The sequence below is a fragment of the Myotis yumanensis genome, unplaced genomic scaffold, assembly GCF_028538775.1.
Source record: "Myotis yumanensis isolate MYYU_CA2020_CCGP unplaced genomic scaffold, mMyoYum1.0.hap1 SCAF_1, whole genome shotgun sequence".
In the NCBI taxonomy this organism is placed as follows: Eukaryota; Metazoa; Chordata; class Mammalia; order Chiroptera; family Vespertilionidae; genus Myotis; species Myotis yumanensis.
In genome coordinates, this window is record NW_027223752.1 from 190,543,675 (window position 1) to 190,566,657 (window position 22,983).

Genomic DNA, 22,983 nt, shown 5'->3' on the forward strand with positions numbered 1-22,983 from the left:
AGCAACCTTTCAGTGCCCAACCAACTGAGCCAGTGAAAATATTTTTAAGTTACAAATGGAACACTGCTTTAGTAAAAAAAAAGAAATTTTTTTTAAAAAAGAAAAGTATAAATCATTACAACACAGACTGAATAGGACGCTAAGGAAAAATTTTCTTCCAAAAAAAAAACCTGCAACTGAACAAAATCCATTAATAATAATTTCATAGACCAACTGCCAATTTTCTATGACTCTCCAAAAAGTGTCTATCTTAATTCATAAGAATCATGTCCAGAAGAACTTTTTTGTTCATGTTCATGTAATTATGTAAGGCCCTATCAGGAGAGCTTAAAAACTATAATTCTCAGAGCCTAAAATAAATCATACTAGAAAGGCTTTTTTTGGAAAATGAGGGAGAAACACCTGGCAGTCTGAATCAAAGAGAACAGAATTTAGCTGCAGTTACCTGGGTAACTAAACCACATAGATTAAATTAGTAAAAGAGACTGTGCTCAGGTAATAACTTTCTTCCTGCCTCATCTGTCCCCTAATTCCAAAAGCATGAAAGGAAAAATAATTCCATAGTTACACCCAAATAAAGAATTATAAGAAAAAAAATCAGTGCTATAATAAAGCTCGCTTCAAGACCTTTGAAGATCTATGACTCCAGAGATCCAAGTTCTTTTTTAAAAAATATATATTTTATTGATTTTTTACAGAGAGGAAGGGAGGGATAGTTAGAAATATCGATGAGAGAGAAACATCGATCAGCTGCCTCCTGCACACCCCCTACTGGGGATGTGCCCAAAACATGCCCTTGACTGGAATCGAACCCGGGACCCTTCAGTCCACAGGCCAACGCTCTATTCACTGAGCAAACCTGCTAGGGTTCTTTGAAGGAAAGAAACCTCTGACATTGAAGAATTGAAGGGCTGGGATGGGGGAGAGGGGAGGAAAGCATACAACTTCTGTCAAACTAAACTGAATTAAACAGCACTAAAGAGAAAATGCCTAGGGCATGTAATTATTAATGGAATGCAAATGTCTGGAATTTGTATTTCTCAGTGTACATCACATAAATAAACTCACTAACATTTCTGATGCTGGTTTATTCATTAAACTAAATGCAGATGTTCTGCTTCCACTTACAACGTAACAGCTGACAGAATAAAACCCAATCATTAATAATACAAATAAATGAAAGTAAAAAAAAAAAAAGAAAGAAAGAAAAGCAAAGCTGGAAAGAGCTTTAACAGTAAGAAAGAGTGAAATAAAAATCACCACTTGTCTTGAATCCATCACAGAGCTGAGATCACAGGGCAAATGAGTAGCCTAAAATCCAAGGAGTCAATCCACACTCCCACCCGCCCCCATGCATACCACCAGGGCAAGTTTCACCCCTAGCAGAGTATGGGAGAAAGGCAAGCAGGTAAGGAAAAGAAATCAGCAAAAATTTTAGGGCGAAGGTGACAATGTAAACCCCCTTGGAAGATGCAAACCCAAGGGAAGTTCACACTCCCTTCCTAGGGCCTTTTCACAGACCTCCCCTGATACTCTTAGAAAATACTAGAGCAGGCCAAGAGACTAGAAATCCTCCCTGGAGGGTGCAGACAAGGAGGAGATCAGTCACTGCTGCCAGAAAAGCATGTAACCCTGAAACCCTCTAGGGCAGAGGTAAACATCCATTCTGGGTAGGAAAAAGAAAGAAGAAGTACTAAACCTTCTACCCTTGAGGGTAGGGAAGGAAACAGTCCTGCATGCAGTATCCGCTACCAGTAAAGATGGGGAAGGTCCCTGACATTCTCACACAGGATCTGTGGAAGATACACACCATGGGGACAAGGAACAAAAATATTAAGAAGACCCATCCCCAAGGTCTAGCCACACTGTGCCTACTTAAGATAAATGCTGGATCTGAAAAAACAGAGACTCCCTCACATACCTATCCCCAGCCTAACAAGCACTGAGCAATAAGCAACAGCAGTCTACTACTAGGGGAGGGGCAAGAGTATGGAGACACCGCCTCCCCAAAACCCCTCAACCTCTGCACTGTACTCTCTACTCTCCCCCAAAAACTGCAAGACAGAAAACTGATCAGGACCTAGAACACTGAAGAGAAACCTTCCACAGCCCAGCCCCCACTCAAAGCACAAAGTGACAGTACAGAAATATGAAGCCAATGGTAACCATAGCAACAATAAAACCAAAACCTAGATCAACTGACTGGATTGATTCAAGGCTATGACAGAAGGGGCATGCACATTTCCAGGCATAAATACCACGTACTTCAATCTCGACTGTTCTACACAAAATGTCTGGCAGTCCACAAAAATTTTTGAAATACTTGAAGAAAAATAACCTCGGAAGAGGAAAAGAACCAGAGTCAGAGATGATACAGTGGCTTTTTTTTTTTTTTTTACCAGAATCTGCCACTGGCAAACCATGGTTTATATTCATGGAGGAGCGGGGAGATTCAGAATGATAAGAGATAAGAGAAAAAAAGCAAGCCTCTCTGTCTCAGATCCTGATTTTTTAAAAAAAAAGCCGTGAAAAAACTATTTTTAGTATATTATAAAGTCAGCATATTTAATTTAAAAATTAAAACCACAACTAGAATTATGAATACTATGATCCTCTTCAAGTTACTGAATAACTCATTGTCAGACATAAAAATATTGCTAATAATTTTTCATATTTTTAAGTATGCAAACTCCTTATACTATGTTTTTTAGGTTAGTGAAATTATTTTAAAAGTTGTACTAGAATACAAATTTAAAGAAAATGTAAAATGAAAAATTTCTCTAGGACAAAAAAAACATTTAAATATAAAATATTCTCAAAATAATTGCTATTCCTAATAAACAAATACTTTAAGAAAGCAGAAAAATGAACAACCCAATGGAAACATGGGCAAAATATATAAATTAGAAATACACTGAAGAAACACAGAGATTGATGATATCCAGGGTTGTTAGGAATATGGAAAACTGGACACTCTCACTCACTGCTGGGTAGGGATGTAAACTGGCACAACCAATATTCTCCAACTTCTCAACAAGAAAAGATAATCCAGGTACCATTCACACTCAAAGGAAGCCTCCTTTCTGGTTATATTTCCACCATCTCTTTCTCTTTTTTTAAATCTTTATTGTTGAAAGTATTACATACGTCCCCTTTTCCCCCATCAGCCCCCTCCAGCCCGCCCCCACCATCTTTCTCTTTATCCTATATTCAATTCATATCAGACTATATTACATCCATATCATTTACTTTCATGCCTCTCTATCACTGAAACACCATTCTCAAATCCCCCTGCAAAACTCTATCTTTCAAGAGCCAGCTCAAATACTTCTTGCACTACTCTCCTTCATCTGTGATCCCATAGCACTTGATCCATTCCTCTACCACAACAGTTAAAACATGTTAAAGCTATTGTGCAGATATTTGACAATTTATAATATACAGAGAGCTTCTGTTAATCAACAAGCAAAAAAAAAAAGAATAGGACATGAGCAGAAAATTCACAGTAAAAAATAAATAAACTGCTCTTAAATATATGAAAGATATACAACCTCAATAATAAAAGAAATACAAATTAAAACCATGATGATCAACTGACTGGATTGATTCAAGTCAATTTTGCAACAATGAAAATTTTGAATACACACTGTATATGGGAAAATAGGCATTCTAATAATACTTGCTGGTAAGGACATAAACTGACAAGATCTCTGTAAAGGCAAATTGCTATTACCTATCAAAATTATAAATGCACACATCTTTTTTTGTATATCAAAGAGGAGAGTTTTTTTGTTCTTAATTAACATTGTTTGTTTTTTATATTTTATTGATTTCAGAGAGGAAGGGAGAGGGAGAGAGAGATAGAAACATCAATAATGAGAATCATTGATCATGCACACAACCTGGACATGTGCCCTGACTGGAAATCGAACCGTGACCCTGGTTCATATGTCGACATTCAACGCCGGCCGGGACACATATTTTTACTCAACAATTCTACTTCTCAGAACTTATACTATAAACATATTCATAATATTTTACAAGATCTATGTACATGACTAGTCATTACAGGATCATTTGTAATAGCAAAAAATTGAAACAATAAATGTATAGCAATAGGAAAATGGTTAAATTATGGTAAATTCACACAATGAAATATACCTATGTTCACTGCAGCATTATTTCCAATAGCCAAAACATGGAAGCAACCTAAGTATCAACTGATGGATGGATGGTCAAAGGAAATGTGATATGTACAAGGTAGGGCAAAAATAGGTTTACAGTTGCTCATATGGAAAATAAGACAAGAATAAACTCTGTGTTTCGTGTACTCAACTGTGGAATATTATTTAGCCACAATATCTTGTCATTTGCAACATGGATGGATCTTGAAGATATTATGCTAAGTGAAATAAGTCAGAGAAAGTTAAATACTATATGATCTCACTTACATGTGGAATAAGGGGAAAAAAGAGAGAGTAGATTAGTGGTTGTCAGAGGCAGAAAGTGAGGGGTAGGCAAAATGGTCAAAAGGTACAAACTTTACAATAAATAATGGAATGGAATGTACAGCATGGTGACTGTAGTAAATAATACTGTACTGTATTTTTTAAAATTACAGAGAGAGAAAAATCTTAAAAGTTCTCCTTACAAGGAAAAGAAGTTGTAACTCTATGATAATAGGTGTTAACTAGCCTTATTGTGATGAACATTTCACAATATATATAAGTATCAAATCATTATGCTGTATACTTAAAACTAATATGTTATTTGTCAATTATAACTCAATAAAAAAAGAAAGACTAGACAATTCTACCTGAAACAATCTCCAAGATATGTGGAGATATATCTGGAGATTGTTCAAAGTAAGCAAGAACAACAGCATATATGGTTAAAAGTTAAAAGTAAGCAAGAACAGGACAGAGTATCTGGTGAAATAGAAACTATTTTCCTCTACTCACAAGAATTCTGACACCAAATGCACAGGCTTTTTTCCCACACCATCTAATTCTCTGACATCAGGTAGGTGTCCTACAATTGAATACAATTCTGATGGTAGCTACCTGGTTTAGCATGAGATCCCACAAGTTACAGGCTCAGACTCACAAGACGGCCTTCACTGCAAATGCCAATCACAAGTCCAGACCTCCAGTACTTCTGACCAACAAGCTATAAATCTGGGTGTAGCACAATCCCCTCCTCAGGCTTCATAATTTGCTAGAATGCCTCACAGAACTCAGAGAAACCCTTAAATATTTACCAGTTTCTTACATAATAAAGAACATGATAAAGGATACAGATGAACAGCTAGATAAGTCAGTATATAGGACGAGATCCAGAAGGGTCTGTCCCCATTGGGTTGGGAGCACTACACTCTGACACATAAATTGTGTGCACCAACCTAGAACCTCTCTGAACCCCATAGTTCAGAGATTTTTATGGAGGCTTCATCATGTAGGCATGATCAATTATGAACTCAATCTTAGTCTAGGCCTTCTCCCCTCCCTGTAGGATGGAGAGTGGGGCTGAAAGTTCTAAGCTTCTAACCATGTTTTGGTCTTTCTGGTGACCAGCCCCAATCCAGGACTCCACCAAGAGCTGCTTTGTTAGTAAAAAAGTGCTCCTATCACCCAGGAAATGACAAGGGTTTTAGAAGCTCCGTATCAGGAAATGGGTCAAAGACCCGATATAAGAACAAAAGATGCTCCTAGCATCCCTAAAACTCAGATTTTCAAGGGTTTTAGAAGCTCTGTGTCAGGAACTGGGCAGAGACTAATGTAAATATGTATTATGTCACAAAATCCTAGCCTCAACACTTACTAGCTCTGTGATGTTGAACAAGTTACATAATCTATCGGTGCCTTGCTTTTTGTTTCTAAAAGAGAATAACAATAGCTTCCACATAAGGTTGTTGTAGGGATTAAACTCATAATTGAATGTCAGTATTCAATAAATATTAAGTAGTGTTTTAAGTTATATATTTTATTCAGGACTATAAAGTCAAAAAAGCAGAGATTATAGACTTTTACAACTACATGTCCCTGTATCTGTTTATGGAACTGAGCATAATCTTTTTAATCAAAATTTTAGATGACAGCAAATGAAATAACTAAAAAAAAAAAAAAATACTTACTTCCTAGCAGCAGCAGCAGCAGCAAAATGTCTATTAGGCACATGAACACATGCAGAACAAGGATAAAGAGGTGTCTGATAAGCCATCTTGGAAAGATTATGCCTTTGATGTATCAAGACTTGAAAGAAAAAAACATGTAAAATATTAATAAATGATAATTACATTCACAATTTTTATATTCTTAATCAGTGTTTTCCAGAACAAAAACATTCAATATTTTGCGATTCTTTAACCATTCTTTAAAAAGTGTAATATTGGACACTCCACTTCTTAAAACTAAAGCCAAGTAAACACAACAAATTGAACAACTTTGTCTTCACTTATTTTTAACTTAATCCAGTTCAGGCTCAAAGTACGTTACAGAATATGTATGTCTGTCCTGAATATATAAAATACTTTAAGTTTTACTCGTTTTTAAAAATAGATAATACATTCACTGAGTTGCTGAAAGTACTTCTGAAAGATACGAAAGAAGTGAAGCAACTGCCTCACCAGAGATCAAGGCTTGTTATAAAGCTATGGTAATTAAGACTGTGGTATTGGCACAGGTATAGAAAGACAAAGTAATACGACAATAAACAGCCCAACAACAGATTCGTGCACATATGGATATCTGAAATATGTAAAATGGGGGTGATGCTAGATGATGCTTCCACCTAAAGACCTATCTTAATTAAATAACTATACACATCACTGTGCTTCGAAAACACAACACAGAACAAAAATTAAAGAGCAATGTACCAAAAAAGGGCTGTCATCCTGGCCCTTAACTGGACCTTCTGAAATGCGGAGGAAGAGTCGCTACCAAGAAGGATGCCTGAATTAGCCACCAAAGGACAACTGCTGATCCAAATTAGGCAACGTCTTCGGAAGCTTAAGAACTGAAATCACCTGCAACTATGTAGTACCCTGAACGCACCAACACGCATTTTGTTTACAGTTCAAGTTTACAGCTGTGAGCCACACACATACCCTTACAGAATCTTTTCCTTATCAGAACTCACTTCGCCTGGCTAGCCAACTCCTTTCTCTCCCTGCACCCCACCAGTCTCGGAGACAGATCCCCGTCCTTGCCTCGGCCGCTGCGAGTGGCCGGAGGGGTGTCGAAGTACATCCTCCTCCCATTCCACTCCTAGGGTGGACGGCTCCAAAGGGGGTGAGGCCGCAGAGAAGGTCGCTTTTCCATAGCAAGGACCCTCGAGAACTTCGAGCCCAAAACGAGCAGGAGGCTTTCCCAGCCCCCAGCGCAGACCCGTGCGTAGGAGTCTGGCTTGCACTCTGTACAAGAGGAGACTCCGCGCCACCGGTCTTTTCCCCCGGAGCCCACACAACGCCGGGCTTTACCTCTACTGAGGCATCTGACGGCCGCCGCCATGTTGACCATTCCGGATTGGGCTGATGAAATTGGTCCTACGCTTCCACGTGGAAGAAATTTTGAAAGGGTTCCCTTCCGGAGTTGGCGGAGGGGGAAGAGATTAGGAGGAGCAAGAAAGGGGCAGGAACCAAAATCGGCTTTGGTGCCGAGTGGGAAGGGCGCTGGACGGCGTGCCCCGTGGCGGTGTTCCCCCCTCAGCCCTCCGTGCTGCCCGGGACTCCGCGTTTCAAGGTTCCGGTAGGAGAGCGTAAACGTTTTCCAGGAAATCTGCTCTTCCTGCAGAACACCGTCCTGCTGGCGGTGTCCTAACCATTTTAATTTTTGATTCTGCAAGTGTACTCGGGACGATCGTTTTAATAGATGGTGAGAGTAGCCAGGAAAAGCATGAAAAATAGAAAATCTGGAGAATCTCACCAGCTTCCACCGCCACGTTTCCAGTCTTGTAAATACTTTAAAAATTCGCTAGGCTGTCCACTACACCCAAGGCGGGTGCCCCAACCACTAACAGACCTTTTAACTCAGCGCAAGATCAGAAGGGGTTTAAGGTCATATTTATCAGCTCTACATGTTGCCCCTGCTGGCTAACTATGGCATTAGGATCAACTGAAGAACAAGACTTAACAAATTTATATAACACTATTAGTTTTAATATGGCAGATGTAAGACCTAAGCACAGGTTATTCTGACTGGGGAGGGAAAAAAAAAAATGAACCAGTATTCTTCCCATTACATTACAGCTGACGGTGTGATTTATCTAAAGCAAATCTGGTCACAGATTGTGTCACATCCCAGTTTAAATAAAACCCTCCAGGGACTACCTCGGAAGCTGCTTCTGCCTCCACCTACCTCCCCAGCCTCAGTCTTCCTGCCAACACCCTCCCCGCTCCCACACCCAGGGTTTCTCGTCACCCCGCTGCTCATTCTGCCCCCTCTGTTTGGAATATCTTGTACCACATCACCCAGGTAACTTTTTTTTAAAGATTTCAGCTCAGACTTTAATCACTGATGAAGCCTCCCTTCTCTCTTCCCAGACTGAGTTATGACCATCTCTTCATGACTCTGTACAGTACCCAGGGCTTATATCTGGTTTTGTTTGTTTTTAAAGAGTTTTATTGATATTTAATTTACATACCAAACAATCCACCCATCTAAATTGTACAATTCAAACATTCACAGAGTTGTGCAACTATTCCCATAATATTTCTGTTTTCCCCATCAATCTGAGCTCAGTGTGGGCGGAAATCATGTCTTGTTTATTTTTTTAACCTCTGTTTAAAAATGAATTTTATTTGTGAACAAATACCAGGATAGGAGCAAATTTACCAAATCCATTCAGACAAAACAAACACCCAGATTAGAGGTGCTGGTCCTTAGACTCTACACCCCTCCCTTTCCGTAGCCAGAGTCGGTTGGCCCCCATCTGTGTACTTCTTTATATCTCCTTTCAAAACGAGAGAATTTAAATATTCAATGTGGAACTCAAGTAGTGTGCTTGTAAGCCCTATTAAAACAATGTCCTATAGTGGTGCAGCTTCTTTACCTAATTGCTCACTTTGAGCACTAGAATTTGATGACTTTAGTCAGTGGGATTCAGAGTCCAGTTATCTATATATAACAACATAGAAAAAGGTTATTTAGTTTGAAACTTATAATAGCTACAGAAATCCACACTGAGAAATGGGGAACTCCAAGACTAAATGTTTAATACATATGAAGTTCTCATTGAAGAGAGGCAGTAGAACATTCTGATTAAGCAGTGGTGTTCTGAAGCTAAATTTCCTAGGTTTTGAATCCCAGTGTCACCACTTACTAGCCATATGACCCAGGGCAGCTTACTATATCTCTCTGAGCTCAGATTCCTCATCTGGGACTAATAATGAGATAATTTAGTAAGGTACTTACTACAGTACCTGACACAGAATAAACACTCATTTAATGTTAAGTGTTGTCATTAGTAAGGAACCAGTGAGAGTTCTTAACCAGAGAGGCAAAATGAATATGCTGTTCTAATATCCCTTCTTCCAATATCTGCTTATTTCTTAATATACCTGCTATTCTTATCCCTACATGTGCTAGGATGTCACTTTCTTTATATCAGAACTTTTATTCGTATTTGAAGAAAATCTTTAGATTGTGTTTATGCACTTCCTCAAAGTTCACTTTAAAACAACTTTTTCCAGTTCATTTCTAGAAAGGCTTATGTGCTCTAGGAATCTTGGCAACATGCCAGCTGCCTGCCTGCTTGGCTAAGCAAAGCTTTTAAATATTTGCTTAGCCCTGTGATTCTCCTGATCTGTGTTTTCTGCCTCCCTCAACCATCTTCCAGTTGAACTGAAGACTTCATTGCAAGAAGAGTCACTTCTCATTTGGGGTTCAAATTGAAAATGGGTCTTATTGGACCAAAAAAAGGAACTCCGTGATACTTCCTACTTCCGTGTGTGCATCAGAATTACCCAGAAGACTTGCTAAAACTCAGATTGCCAGGCTCCACCGCATTGAGTTTCTGATCCGTAGGCCTAGGGTGGGCCTGTGAATTTGCATGTATAATAAGTATTCAGGTGATACTGATGTACTGGTCCAGTACCACTCCCTCTGTAATACTATGAAACATTTGCATCCTACCTATCATTAACTTGGGGAGGAGTTGTTGTTTTGTTTAATAATTTAATGCTCCATATAATATAGGCAATAAAAACATGAATTTCCCCACCTGGTGTCTTTAGGGCCAGAATCTACCCACTCTTATCTTCTTCTCCTCTATACAGAAACTGCTACTACACACGTGATTTCAGCTCCTAAACTAGCCAGCTGTCAGCTGGGAAAATGTCCAGTGTTTGCCTATCTGCATTTTAAATATTACCAACTCCTAGATTACCTTCCTTCCTTGGGCTTACTTCAGACTCAGATTATATTTTCATTAAAAAATTACTATCTAGAATAGTAATTTCTTAGTCATAAAGTTGAAAGTGTGGAAGGAATTGGAATCATTTTGTCTGTCTTCCCTCCCCCATATATGGGTGCTTCTCTTCAAAAATCCCTAGGAGACTAAATCCTAGATTGCCCAGTGGAATTGCTGGTAAGTGTTTAACAACTGTCTCCTGGTACAAAGGAAATGAATGTGTAACATTTGCCTGTCTCCATGGTGTAAATGTTCACACAATAGCTGATTTCAAGCTACCAAACATGAAATCAACTAACTCACAAAATTTCTGACAATGTCACACTTGGTTCTCACGTGGCTATAGATCACTACTGGAAGTTTGCTGGTAAAAGCCTTTGGTAACTTTCAGAAAGACTAAATCAAATCAGTTCATCTTAGAGCTACACTTCTCAAACTGAACCGTGAATGCAAGTCACCTGAAAATCTTATTAAAATGTAGATTCTAAATTAGTAGGTCTGGGGTAAAGCCTTAGATTCTGATATCTAACAGTCTCCTCAGTGGTGTTGATGTTGCTGCTCTATGGACTACACTTTGAGTAGCAGGATCCTACAACACATCCTAGAGCAAAATTCATATTTTTATCATTAGTCCCAAATCAGAACTTTTTGAAAAGGTTCTCTCTTCTATACAGAGAATAATTTAAGTAGATCTCCAAATTTCTAGTATAACCTCCATGACCTCCAACTTTCAGTGGAGATTACAGAAATATCAATAATTTCCTGCCCAGCCCACATCTGCTTCTGGTAGAAACCTCCTTCTCCCATAGAAGTAAAATTCCCCAGTCCCAGCTATTTGGATCAGTGGAAGCCATCTGATCCAAGGGAAGTCCATCCGTTCTGTAGCAAGTGATCTGGGCTTGAAAAGAAAAGCTGTGCCAATTATTCTCATGAAACTAAAATTGGGAAAATGAAAGACTAGAGAAAAAAGAAAAAGACAACATTTTCTTTGCTGTGGGAGGACTCATGCTGTAAGGTCATGGAGTAGATTCAAGGCTAGAGAAGCCTTCAAAGGCAAGCTGAAATTAATTAACAAGCAGAAATGATGCCTGAGTAGAGTTACATGAAGCCAGTCAGTATCAAGAATAGAATGGAGGGAGAATGCTGAGAACGGCAGATACCATGAAGAAGAAAGAGATCGACCAGCCTGAGAGGAAGATAGCAGATGCTGCTTTAGTTCCTGTTACAGTTTCCGTCAAGTCCGCTGTATCACTGTCCCTCTCCCTGCATCTTGTGAGATCCCTACCTACCATATATTTTTCTACAATAACCCCTGGTTTCTTGAACTTAATCAAGTGAATTATTATGTATATTAAACAAAAAAACTAATTTAAATCATGGAACTGTAGTTTTTCTGGTCATAATGCATGAATTGGCAGCTCTCTGCCAAAATTAGTTGTAAATAAAGCCTTAATCATGGAATTTCACAGTTTGAAAAACTTTTGAAGGTCTATCTACCTGATGTATAACCCTGTGTATAATTCCCTGCTTGAATTGTTGGTGACAAACTCTCGTAAGATAGTTCCTTCTATTTTTGGACAACCCTAAGTGTTAAAATTGTCCCATACAGTATTAAAGCTAGAATCATCTTCTCTACTAGTAATGTGGACCTAATTGAACCTTTTGGGTCAATTCCATTTTCACATGGCAAACTTCCTGCTAACGACAACAGCTATCATGCCTCTTGAGTCTTCTCACTTGGCTGAATATGTTCATGTCTTTACCCACGAATAGTTGCTGCCTTCCATGGTGTGGTAATGAGACCTCATCTTCATAGGAGCTTTACCAAGGATACAGTCTAGATTGCCTGTATCTTTCTTAAAATATAAATTCTAAAACAAACAAACAAACAAACAAACAAAAACACTTTAGAAGAGAAAGGAATAGTTAATTTTTCCTGGGAAAATCAATGCAACCTAAAATTACACTAACTCCTTTGGCAATTCTATAGCTTCCCTTAGTACTTTGATTCCCTTGCTTTTCTGCAATATTTCTTATTTATGATGAAAAGTATTCCAAACTTTAAAAGGTAAGGAAGGTTCTTTTTGATAAATTTCTTGCTTTAAGATTTCTATAGTCTAGAATAGTTCTGCCAAATACAACGCAAGTCACATATGTACTTTAAAAAACTTTTTTTAATTTTATTTTTTATTGTTGACACTATCACAGATGTCCCTCATTTCCCCGCTCTTTGTCCACCTCTGCAGAGCCCAGCCCCACTCCCAGGACCTTCACCACACTGTTGTCAGTACTAATGGGCTATGCATATCACATATGTCCTGTTAAGTTGTCTAGTAGCTACATTAAAAAAGCAAAGAGAAACAAGTAAATCTAATTTTAATAATTTAACCCAGTATATTCACAATAGTACTAGTTTAACATGTAATGTAAAAATCATTGAGATATTGTACTTTTTTATAGTAAGTTTTGAAATTTGATGTGTATTTTACACTTACAGCATGTCACAATTAGGAATAACTACACTTCAATGCTCAATAGCCATATTTGGCTACCATGTTAGACAGCACAATTTTATAATAATGCTTATTGAACACGCTGTATGCCGGGTGCTTTTATAAAGTTTACATATTTTAAAATTTTAAATATTTACAATAAAACTATGAGATAAACACTATAATTATGCCTGGCTATAAGAGACTATATTCTTTTTTGTTTTTACTCTATTTTAAAAATTGATGTTTTAAAGAGAAAGGAAGGGAGAGAGAAAAAAACATCGATGTGAGAGTGAAACATCGATTGGCTGACTCCTGCATGCTCCCTACCAGTCATCAAGCCCACAACTCAGGCATGTGCCCTGCCTGGAATCGAACCAGCAACTTTTCAGTGCATAGGATGATGCCCAACCAACTGAGCCACACTGGCCAGGGCCAGAGACTATGTTCTTAATCACTGTTATATGTGTATCACATACATATTTCATGCTGGATGCTATGAAAGCACTGTACATGTAATATCTTGCTTAATTCCCATTTTATAGATGAAGAAACTGAGTCCAAAAAGTTAGTCATTTGCCCAAGGTCATGACTAGTCTTAGAGACCTAAGAGCAGAGCCAGTGCATCTCATCACTGCACCTCCTCCTGCTTGGCCGCCACCCTAAAACTCTGCTGTTTACCTACAGACACTCAGGACTCAATGTTTTTGATGCCAATGTTTTAAATTTGAAAACGGCCAGATAATATCAGTGGGTGTGGGAGAAAGTAAATAACATGGAAGCACATGTACATTATTTTTGATCTTCAAAGCCAAGCATGTAAATCACAAGCACCAACAAAACACTAATTAGAGTTAATTTTTTTTTTTAATCTCTAATGCAGGCAGGAGTAAAACTTGTTTGAAATGTTTATCTAAAATATGGAAATGCATTTTTAAAAAATGTATAGATCTGAGAAAAATAAAAATATCAACAAAGCACATTCCCAGGAAGATGTTTTATTTTTATATAAGAGTGTGCACCACTCATAGGAGGAGGCTGTTAGTAGCTGAGAGGATGTGACTCTCTTCCTCCCTTTTGTACTGTGTGGCTTTCTTGTTTTGTACACTTAGAAGTGAACTTGACCTTTTGTTGTTGTTCTCCTTTCAGGTCCTGTCTTTCTTTTAGATGAGCTCAAACCGAGGCTGAGTTCCTCACCAAGCCCCAGGGGCTGGAGGGGTTAATAAGCTCTGTCTCTGTCTCCAGACGGCTCCTTTGGCTGCTTCAGGACATGAGCCTATGGTTTTTAGGGAATCTTGGAAACTGTTTCTTAGTCATTGTTATCTGAAAAATATTGAGTCCAAATACTCCAATATTCACCCATGTATAGTAGCATCTCATCTTTGTCTAAATTATTTTATATCCAATTAACAATTTTCCTACTGTTGCTATGGTTAGCACTTTTCTGCTTCCCATAGTTACCAAGTGGAAACGGTAGAACAGTTGCAGTGTTGGAGGGAATGAGAGGAGAGATGGGGAGAAAAGAGACTCAGAGTGGAGGGGCCTTTAATAATCAAGGAGGTTCATGTCAGGCTTTTTGCATGGCTGACCCCAGTCGAGTTATGTCCTCACTTGGTGCCTCAGTTTCCCACCTGAAGACACGAATGACAACATTTTTGTGGCAAGGATTCTCCACTGCAGTTCCTCAGCTCCGGTGACATTAATTTATGATAAACAACTATGGATAATTGTTAAGGGTACTTTTTAATAAAAGTTGCTTTTGGGGGCTCCTCTGGGAGAGATGACAGAGCTCTAAGAAAAATAAGAAAAAATAAGAACCCAAGAAAAATAAGAGAAAATTTAAAAAGGTCAAAGGAATACACAGGCACCCAAGAAGAGGGGGTAACTAGCATCCTGATCCATCAGGAAAAATAGATTGTATTTAGGAAAATTAATGGATTTCTCCATGTGTCAAAGGAAAATAATAATGGCTAGGCATAGAGATAAGGATAGACGGTTCACTAACTAAAATTTCTATTCAGCTATAATAATCTAAAGGTTCTAAAATATGTACTGTAGTTGCTTATCTTTCCTTTGAAGCATCGTAAATGGTATCCTTAAAGAATGATGAAAGAAGACAATTGAGGTGATACAAACAAAAACTTTAACACTACACGAAGCAACAGTCTCCTGCAGAGAACTGCAAAATGGGACAAAAAGCAGGAAGCTTTTATAGGATAAAGAGCAGGAAGGGGCTGCCCGCCTGCATGGCTCAGTGGTTGAGCATGGACCTATGAACCAGGAGGTCACGTGTGGGTTGTGAGCTCCATCCCAATGGGGGGCATGCAGAAGGCAGTTGATCAATGATTCTCTCTCATCATTGATGTTTCTATCTCTCTCTGCCTCTCTTTGCCTCTCTGAAATCAATGAAAATATGTTAGAGAACAGGAAGGGAAAAATAGAAAATATCTGATTTACTGGGGCCTTATTTGGGGTGAGAAGGCCCAGAGTTGACTTAGAGATTGGGGATTAGCTGACTGGATATACATACTGCATTTCTAGTCAAGGTGAGCATTTAGTGGGACAGGAAAGTTATCTAACTTTCATTTTGCTGACGTGGCACCCCAGGCTGGAGCAGCTCCATCTTGAGCCTAGACATATATTTCAGTAATAAAAAAACATGTAATTCTTCAAGAAAACACAAAATGCATTGCTCTCCTAGACCCTCTCCAGAAGGAAGGCTACGGAAGATTAGGGCAAGCAAGATGCCCTGGTTCCCAAAGCCCTGCTCTAGGAACAGGCCTGACGCCTGCTGCCTTCTGTGGTGGTTGACAGTGAGGGTGGGGACTTTTGCAGTGTTACCACAACTCACCATTTAAACAGCTCACAGACCAGATTCAGGAAGTAGCAGCAATGTAATAGGAAGGCTCTGCTGAACCCAAGCTGTGTGCAGCCTGAGATTCAGATATGCATTAGACATACAGAGGACCTGCCTGTTGTCTTTGCATGGCTCTGAGGAGCAGTTTATCCTAAGGGACGTGTGAGAGCATTTGAAGGGCACAAGACTAGTGTGAAAGGGAAGGCAATTTTGTGGGTGTTCCTCAGGGCCTTGCTTCTGCCCAGTGCCTTCCAAGGACAAGTGTGACCACCTGGGAAGCAAGAGGAAACTCTGTAAAAGAGACACTTCACTGAAACCTCTGAGGGGCCAGCGAGCACAGGACTTCTTCTTTATGGGAACCAGGTAACAAAGAGGAAGGACATGAGAGAAATTTTCCAATGCAACATGCTGTAGCCTGTGGCACGCTTAGCCCCTTTCTTACACACAGGAAGTAACTAAAAGCAGACAGCTAGTCAATATATTGCTAGATCAGACTTTAACTGAAGGGGTGAGATAAACAATTGGTGAAAAAAATTTAATACTATGCTAATAATAACCATTTCCCTAGTTTAAAAGAAATGTAGGCAAGAAGTCAAACTATTCACAGCAGGTCCTTTTATGGTTGGCTTTAGTTCTTAACTCTGTCCTGGGGTCTGTGTCTTCCTATAAGAAAATTACTTTCATTGTACCTCCTATGTAAAATGCTACACTTTCAGCCTTTGCTGAAACCCCTTCCATACATAAAATGGATGGCCATACTTCATAATTTACAACCTTTTCAACATAATATGTATCCAGTATTTGGAACTGTTTAGTCAAGAATAAGGGAATCCAACAAGACAGTTTGTTGTGTCCATTAGTGTGGGGAAACGTGGGGCTTGGTTGGAAAATCTGTAAGGAGGATTCTCCGAAAGGTCAGGGGCCTCTTAGGGGGACCTTGCTGAAGGCGGCAGCCCTGCCTTGACTTTTCCAAACAATTCTGAGCCCCGGGTGTTTTGCTGGAATCTCTATGTTTAGTCTTAAATCCGACCTTGTAGAAGCATGAGCTTTCTCAAGGATACTTACCCTGCTGATTGTATCTAGAGGTTAATGTTAGTTCAAGTTATTGTTACAATAAAAGCCTAAGGAGGCAGGCAATCGAGGCTGTTTTGGTTTCTAAAGCCAACTGGCCCCTTAGTCTCTCTTTCACAGAAACATGTGTCAGAGTAATCTATTCATCTGTTGCTCAGGGTCTGCTGGTCAGCCCTGGCACATTAGCACTCTGCAAAGGACTATAGAAGTGTCCAGAGGACATTGGCACTGCAGTCAGATCCTCTTTAACATTTCCCTCAAGTGTGAGTTGCAAAATCCCCTCTTTGTTCTTTCAATTGTCTAGCAGGTAACTATTAAATTACACACACACACATACACACACACACAAAATTTCCTAAGCAGAAATTGAATTCTCAAAGACAATATACTTTGTTAATACAGTATTGACCCACAAATATTTCTTTTTAAATTAAATGATAACTAATTAAGCTAAAAATCTAGATTTTTTTTCCTTCTTTTATAAGTAATCAGCTGATCAAGCCATACTAGGCCCATATTTCTACATGGCGATGGCCCACTTTTCATATGGGGTATCTAAATAGTCCCTGTGTACAGCAATCATCATCACTTTGTATGCCTCTCTAGGCATGTCACTCTTTTACAGTGTCTGCCTAGGCCCTGCAGACACTTGAATTTGCAACCACTACCCTCACTCCTTTTCAAATTATGTCCTCTGGAGTCAGAATAAGAAATAGGCCTATTGCTGAAGAATAAACCTCATAATGATGGTTTCATTAGCAAAAACACGAGGCTACAACTTTGCAATTACCATCTGTAAGTGTCCAACTAAAATCTTTCATATTTTAGGCAATTCACCAAAGATCTTTCCATCTCAACCTTGCTGTTTAATAAGTATTTATAAAATTTGCTAGTTTTTGTAAGTGGGTGGGTGTTTTGCATCCTGATGCTTTCTTTTCCATTTTATATACTGAAACACATTAGAAACTTCAGTCAAATTGGTTGAGGTAAACTAGTTATCTATAAATTAGTCTAAACTCACGCAAGTATGCTTTTTAAATGAATAAATTACTAAAAGAGTTTTTTTCATTTGAATCCTGTGTGTTTTGTCCATTTTGAATTACATGCTGTGGAATAAATTATAGTGCTAGCTGAGACATTTTTATCCCCAAATCCAGAATTCTTGTTTGAAGCCCTCCACTACCATTCCAACCCATTGTTTAAACTTGATCTCCTGAATTACATGTGAAAATATAATGGAGCACTTCATTTAATTGATTAGATAGGTATTGTAATAAGATTGTTATGTGCTAAATGGAATCTCCATTGCCAACGAAAACTTTACTCATATTTTGAAGGTGCTAAAACTTGTAAGACTAGTTTGTGCACTGGTGCATCTCACAGTGCTCATTTAAACTTTGCCATGGTCTAGTCACTCACCACTGGCTTAAAAACAACAATAAAGAAAAGGTGGTCTCATTGCATTTGTAGTGCACACCTTATTAACCAACTTCCATGTAATCAATTAACTAAATTAACTGAAACTTTCCAGTGCTTTGGTAAAGACATTGATTGATTCCCACAGCACCTTGAAATCTTGGCTAGCAATTTATTCCGTAATCTGCCCAGCAATTCTCCCACGAGTAAGTTTTATCCTCAAGAGTTCACTGTTTCCAAATCTGTTCATGTTTGTTGATGAACTATATGTACAAGAAAGAAAAGAGTTCTTTAAATATGAAAATTAATCTGAGTGTTTTAGAAAGACTTGATAAAGGCATGCTGCTAAAAACCATAGCTGCCAAATTTGGGGTAACAAGCCAACTGTAAAAATATGACCAAAAAAAAAAAAAGGCTAAAAATCAAGAGGGATTCTTCCTTCAGCTTGCTCTTGCTCAAGTTCTTGTTTTACTTTAATGCAAATACATATATTATACTTACTATGTGCCAGACAAATGTTCTAAGTGACTAACATATATTAACTCATTATATTCTCTTACAGGTGGGTACTACAATTACTCTCATTTTATAGATGAGGAAATGAAAGTTCAGAAAGATTAAGTGTTCTAAATAATTACATATTGGGGCCCAGTTTTAAACCGAAGAAGTCTGACTTCTAGCTGAAAACACAGGATAATATAGGCATTGCTTTACATGTGTGTTTTATTCTTTAAGCAGACAATTCTGAACAATAATCATTAGATTCATATTCAAAGAAGAGTTTAGCAAATCAATGAATTATGTACATTTTAAATGAAAAACTGTTGAAGGTATATAGTTATCATTTTATATGATTAACTAACCAACCACTGATTCCAATTGAGTTACAAAAGAAGCTTTCTTCTATCAAAAGAAGTAAAACACTGAAAATTTTCCCCCTCCCTCCCTCCCTCTCTCCCCGCCTCCTTTTCCCAGGCATATAACAAAGGGAAATTATCTTTTGGCACTGGACAAGAAGTGTGAGTTTGCATATTTAAAGACTGCAAAATCTTGTTAATGATAATCATAATGTTTACTATAGATTGGTTATAAACCAAGATGCTAAACTGTACCTGAAGCAAGCAGACATTTCTTATCTGACTTAGTCTTGCATGATTTCCTGTCAAGCATTTACTATAACAAATGACCCACTTATTTACTGCCACAGAAAAAAAGCATTGCAGAGCCTCTTTGTTCTGGGCAGACAACAGGGCTCAGGGGACCAAACAGTAGTTTGGGGTGACAGGGACAATGAACACTAACCTGTCTTTGCCATTCCTTGCCTTTGGGATCTTAAGCAAAGCATTTATTTATACGTCCATTCATTCATTTAATCACTCCCTTTGAACTCAAAGGGGACACCACAGTAGTTGTAAGGAAAAGCTAACTAAATAATATGAATGAATAACATAAAATGAATAATATGAATAACATAAAATGCTTTACTTAGTAATTCTTTTAAACCTTGAAATATCATATACTTTTTAAATCAGAGTTTTTTATTATCTAAACTATTCCCTGAAAATAACTAGGGAATTCAAAATAAACTTTTAGAGATATTGTAAAATCTTTTAGGTTACTATGAAAAAAAGAAAAGAAAAACTGTTTTAGAGCCCAAACTGTTATCCTATTTTTAAAATTATTCTGATTTCAAAATAGAATGGGACTAAGGTTTATTTAATGTATTCATCCAGCAAACATTTATTAATGACCTACTATGTGTCAAGAATATATTCTATCCCTTGAAAAATTAGACGTACTGCTCTGGATACAATAAAATAATGAAATGCTGGTGAAGGGAAAGAAGTGAATGAAAATAATTTTCTGCCAAATGCCCATAATTGTAAACCATATTGGTAAAATTTACTTTAGAAAGCAGTGAGTAATTTATTTTAGCCTGAGAGTCACACCCATTTACTGAAATGTCTTGATAACAAGCCTATTTTCAGTTTTGGACTGTTAATATAATACATTAAAATTTGTGGGGGTTTTTTGTTGTTGTTAATCCTGACCTGAGGATATTTTTTATTGACTTTTAGAGAGAGTGGAAGGGATGGGTAGAGACTGAGAGAGGGAAACATTGATGTAAGAAGGACACATCAATTGGTTGCCTCCCTCACACCCCCGCTTCCAGGGCCTGCAATCGAGGTACGTGACCTTGACGTGAATTGAACCCGCAACCTCTCAGCCCTAACCACTGAGCCCAACCAGCGAGGGCACACTGCAAAGAGTCTAAAGTTAAAATGGAAGTCTCTCTCCAGTGATCTCATTCCTTTGGAGTATGAATATGGAGTATGAACACTATTAACATGTTTATTCATCCAGATTTTTTTCTATGCAATAAATTATAACAGGTGAAAAAAAAATAGATATTTCTAAAGTACTGGGAAATTTGACTGTCAAACCTCTTCTTTGATTGATGATAGCCAGGAGAATCTTTAGTTACCCAAAGATTGCCAACAGTGCAGCATTGCATGCCTCTCTTGTTATCAGTGGTCTGTTGTGCTTCTTTGCCACAGTAGTATAAGAGTAGCCGGGTACAGAGAACATATCTATTCAACCCCTTCCAAGTCCTGTTGATAAAAGTTAGAGTTGAAAACTTCAAAACAATCACATTATCAAAATTTGGTCATTACTCTTCACAAGGCTTTAGCACATCCTAGAAATTTATGACACCCCATGTTGGGTATTACCATCAGGGAGGCCTTCAACATGCCCCATTTCCCAGCTGGTCCTCTCATTCTATTGATGTCTCAGAGACCATGGTAACTCTGACCAAACATGCATGTAAAAAAATAGGCTAATACTTATTCCTTCAATGAGTATTTTTGAAAACCTACTTTATGTCAATGAACAGTTAGGAAGGAATACCCTGAGAGGACATCAAGGCCAAAATTCGCATTTCATAGATAAGAAAATTGAGGTTCAAGAAGTGAAGGTTTTTTCAAAATTACACAGCTGACTGGTTAAGAAGAGTTAACTCAGGACCTGGGTCTGGATCCAGGTTAGCGGACTACAACATGGAAGGGAGCTTCTAGATGAAGGCTCCCCAAGAAAACAGAACAACATTTGAAGAAAAGACAACATTTTGAGATAAATATAAAAAATGTAGCATGATTAGGTACTTAACAATCCTTTATGACTTACAAGAAATTACGACTGAGAGCAGAAAAATAGAGCAACATACAAAAAACACCAAAGGCAGGATTAACAATCTAGTCTCCTTTTTGAGTCTCTTATAAGCCCATGTAAACTGATCATGTTTTAGATCTAAAGACTTTCCAACAGACAGAACAAAACCCAGTGCAAAATTCTAGGAGGACATGAATGGCTTGCTGCATTTACTGTCTTGGATCAGGCTCTCTTCTCACTTATATAAAGGATTAAATTATGCTGACATATTTCTATTCTAATGCTCTTTATGGCACATCTTAGTATGCAAATGCATAATCTTTGGGATAAAAATATCATAGAATAAGAGCTAATGGAGATTTTAATCCACATCTTAAATGACCTTACTGAATTTTCTTACCTGATTTTGACATTGTCATACTCCCTGAGTTAACAAATATTCAATTCACAAATAACCAGGATATAAAAATAGACAGACAACTATTTTAAAAATAAACTTTTGGAAAGAATTTCTTTTTTTGTTAGTTGGAGTCTGGTCTTATGTGAAAGGCATAAGAAAGAGTTTTTAAATGTTTTTTTTTTAATTTTCAGTTTACCTTTCAGTACAGCAGGCTTATGAGACATAGGCACTTATGAGATTTATGAGACTTAGTCTTTTTTGTTGTTGTTAATCCTCACCCAAGGATATTTTTCCATTGGTTTTTAGAGAGAGTAGAAAGGAGGGGAAGAGACCAAGAGAGAGAAACTTTGATCACATCAATTGGTTGCCTCCTGCACGTGTGGATGGAGCCTGCAACCTAAGTACATGCCCTTGATCAGAATTGAACCCAAGACTTCAGACACCCTATCCACTGAGCCAAATCAGCTAGGGTGAGACTTAGTCTTATATGACTTGTACATATGTAACACTAGTGAAGACTTTTGGAGGAAATACATTAGAAAGTCTTTAATTTTTTTTTCAATTTTAGTTTGTCATTTCCATCTAATCCTTCTATTAGCAAACACTTTCTGATAAGGGATTAGTATCCAAAGTATATAAAGAACTCATACAACTCAAAAGAAAAAACCAACAATTTGATTTAAATTTGGGCATAGGATCCAAATAAACTTTTTTTCCCAAAGAAAACATAACAGATTGTCAACAGGTACACAAAAAGGGGCTCAACATCACAACTCATCATGGAAATGCAAATCGAATATCTGTTAGAATGGCTATTATCAAAAAGATGAGGAATAACAAGTGTTGGTGAGGATGTGGAGAAAATATATATTGGTATATATATTTATTTCCACCAACATTTCCACTGTTGGTGGAAATGTAAATTGGTGCAGCCACTAGGGGAAACAATATGGAGGTTCCTCAAAACATTAAAAATAAAACTACCACATAATCCAGCAATCCCACTTCTGGGTATTTATCCATAGGAAATGACACAGTAGCTTGAAAAGATATCTGCACACTCATGTTGTTGCAGCACTATTTATAATTTCTAAGATATGGGAACAACCTATCTGTCCATCAATGGATAAATGGGTAAAGAAATGATGGTACATGTTTAATGAGATATT

At 37.9% G+C, this 22,983-nt stretch overlaps 1 protein-coding gene across 2 annotated transcripts in view; it reads right to left on the bottom strand.

The window, feature by feature from the left end:
• Positions 1-7,600, bottom strand: part of MRPL1 (mitochondrial ribosomal protein L1) — a 66,743-nt gene extending 59,143 nt beyond the window's left edge. The window contains exons 1-2 of one of the 2 annotated variants that reach the window (XM_070394335.1): positions 7,478-7,600; positions 6,134-6,251 (exon numbers count right to left, since the gene is read on the bottom strand). In XM_070394335.1, coding sequence (XP_070250436.1) covers positions 6,134-6,251; positions 7,478-7,517 — 158 coding nt within the window. In that variant the 5' untranslated portion in view covers positions 7,518-7,600. The remainder of the gene's footprint in view (positions 1-6,133; positions 6,252-7,477) is intronic. The other variant, XM_070394325.1, reaches the window with a different exon arrangement.
• Positions 7,601-22,983: the final 15,383 nt, after the last annotated feature.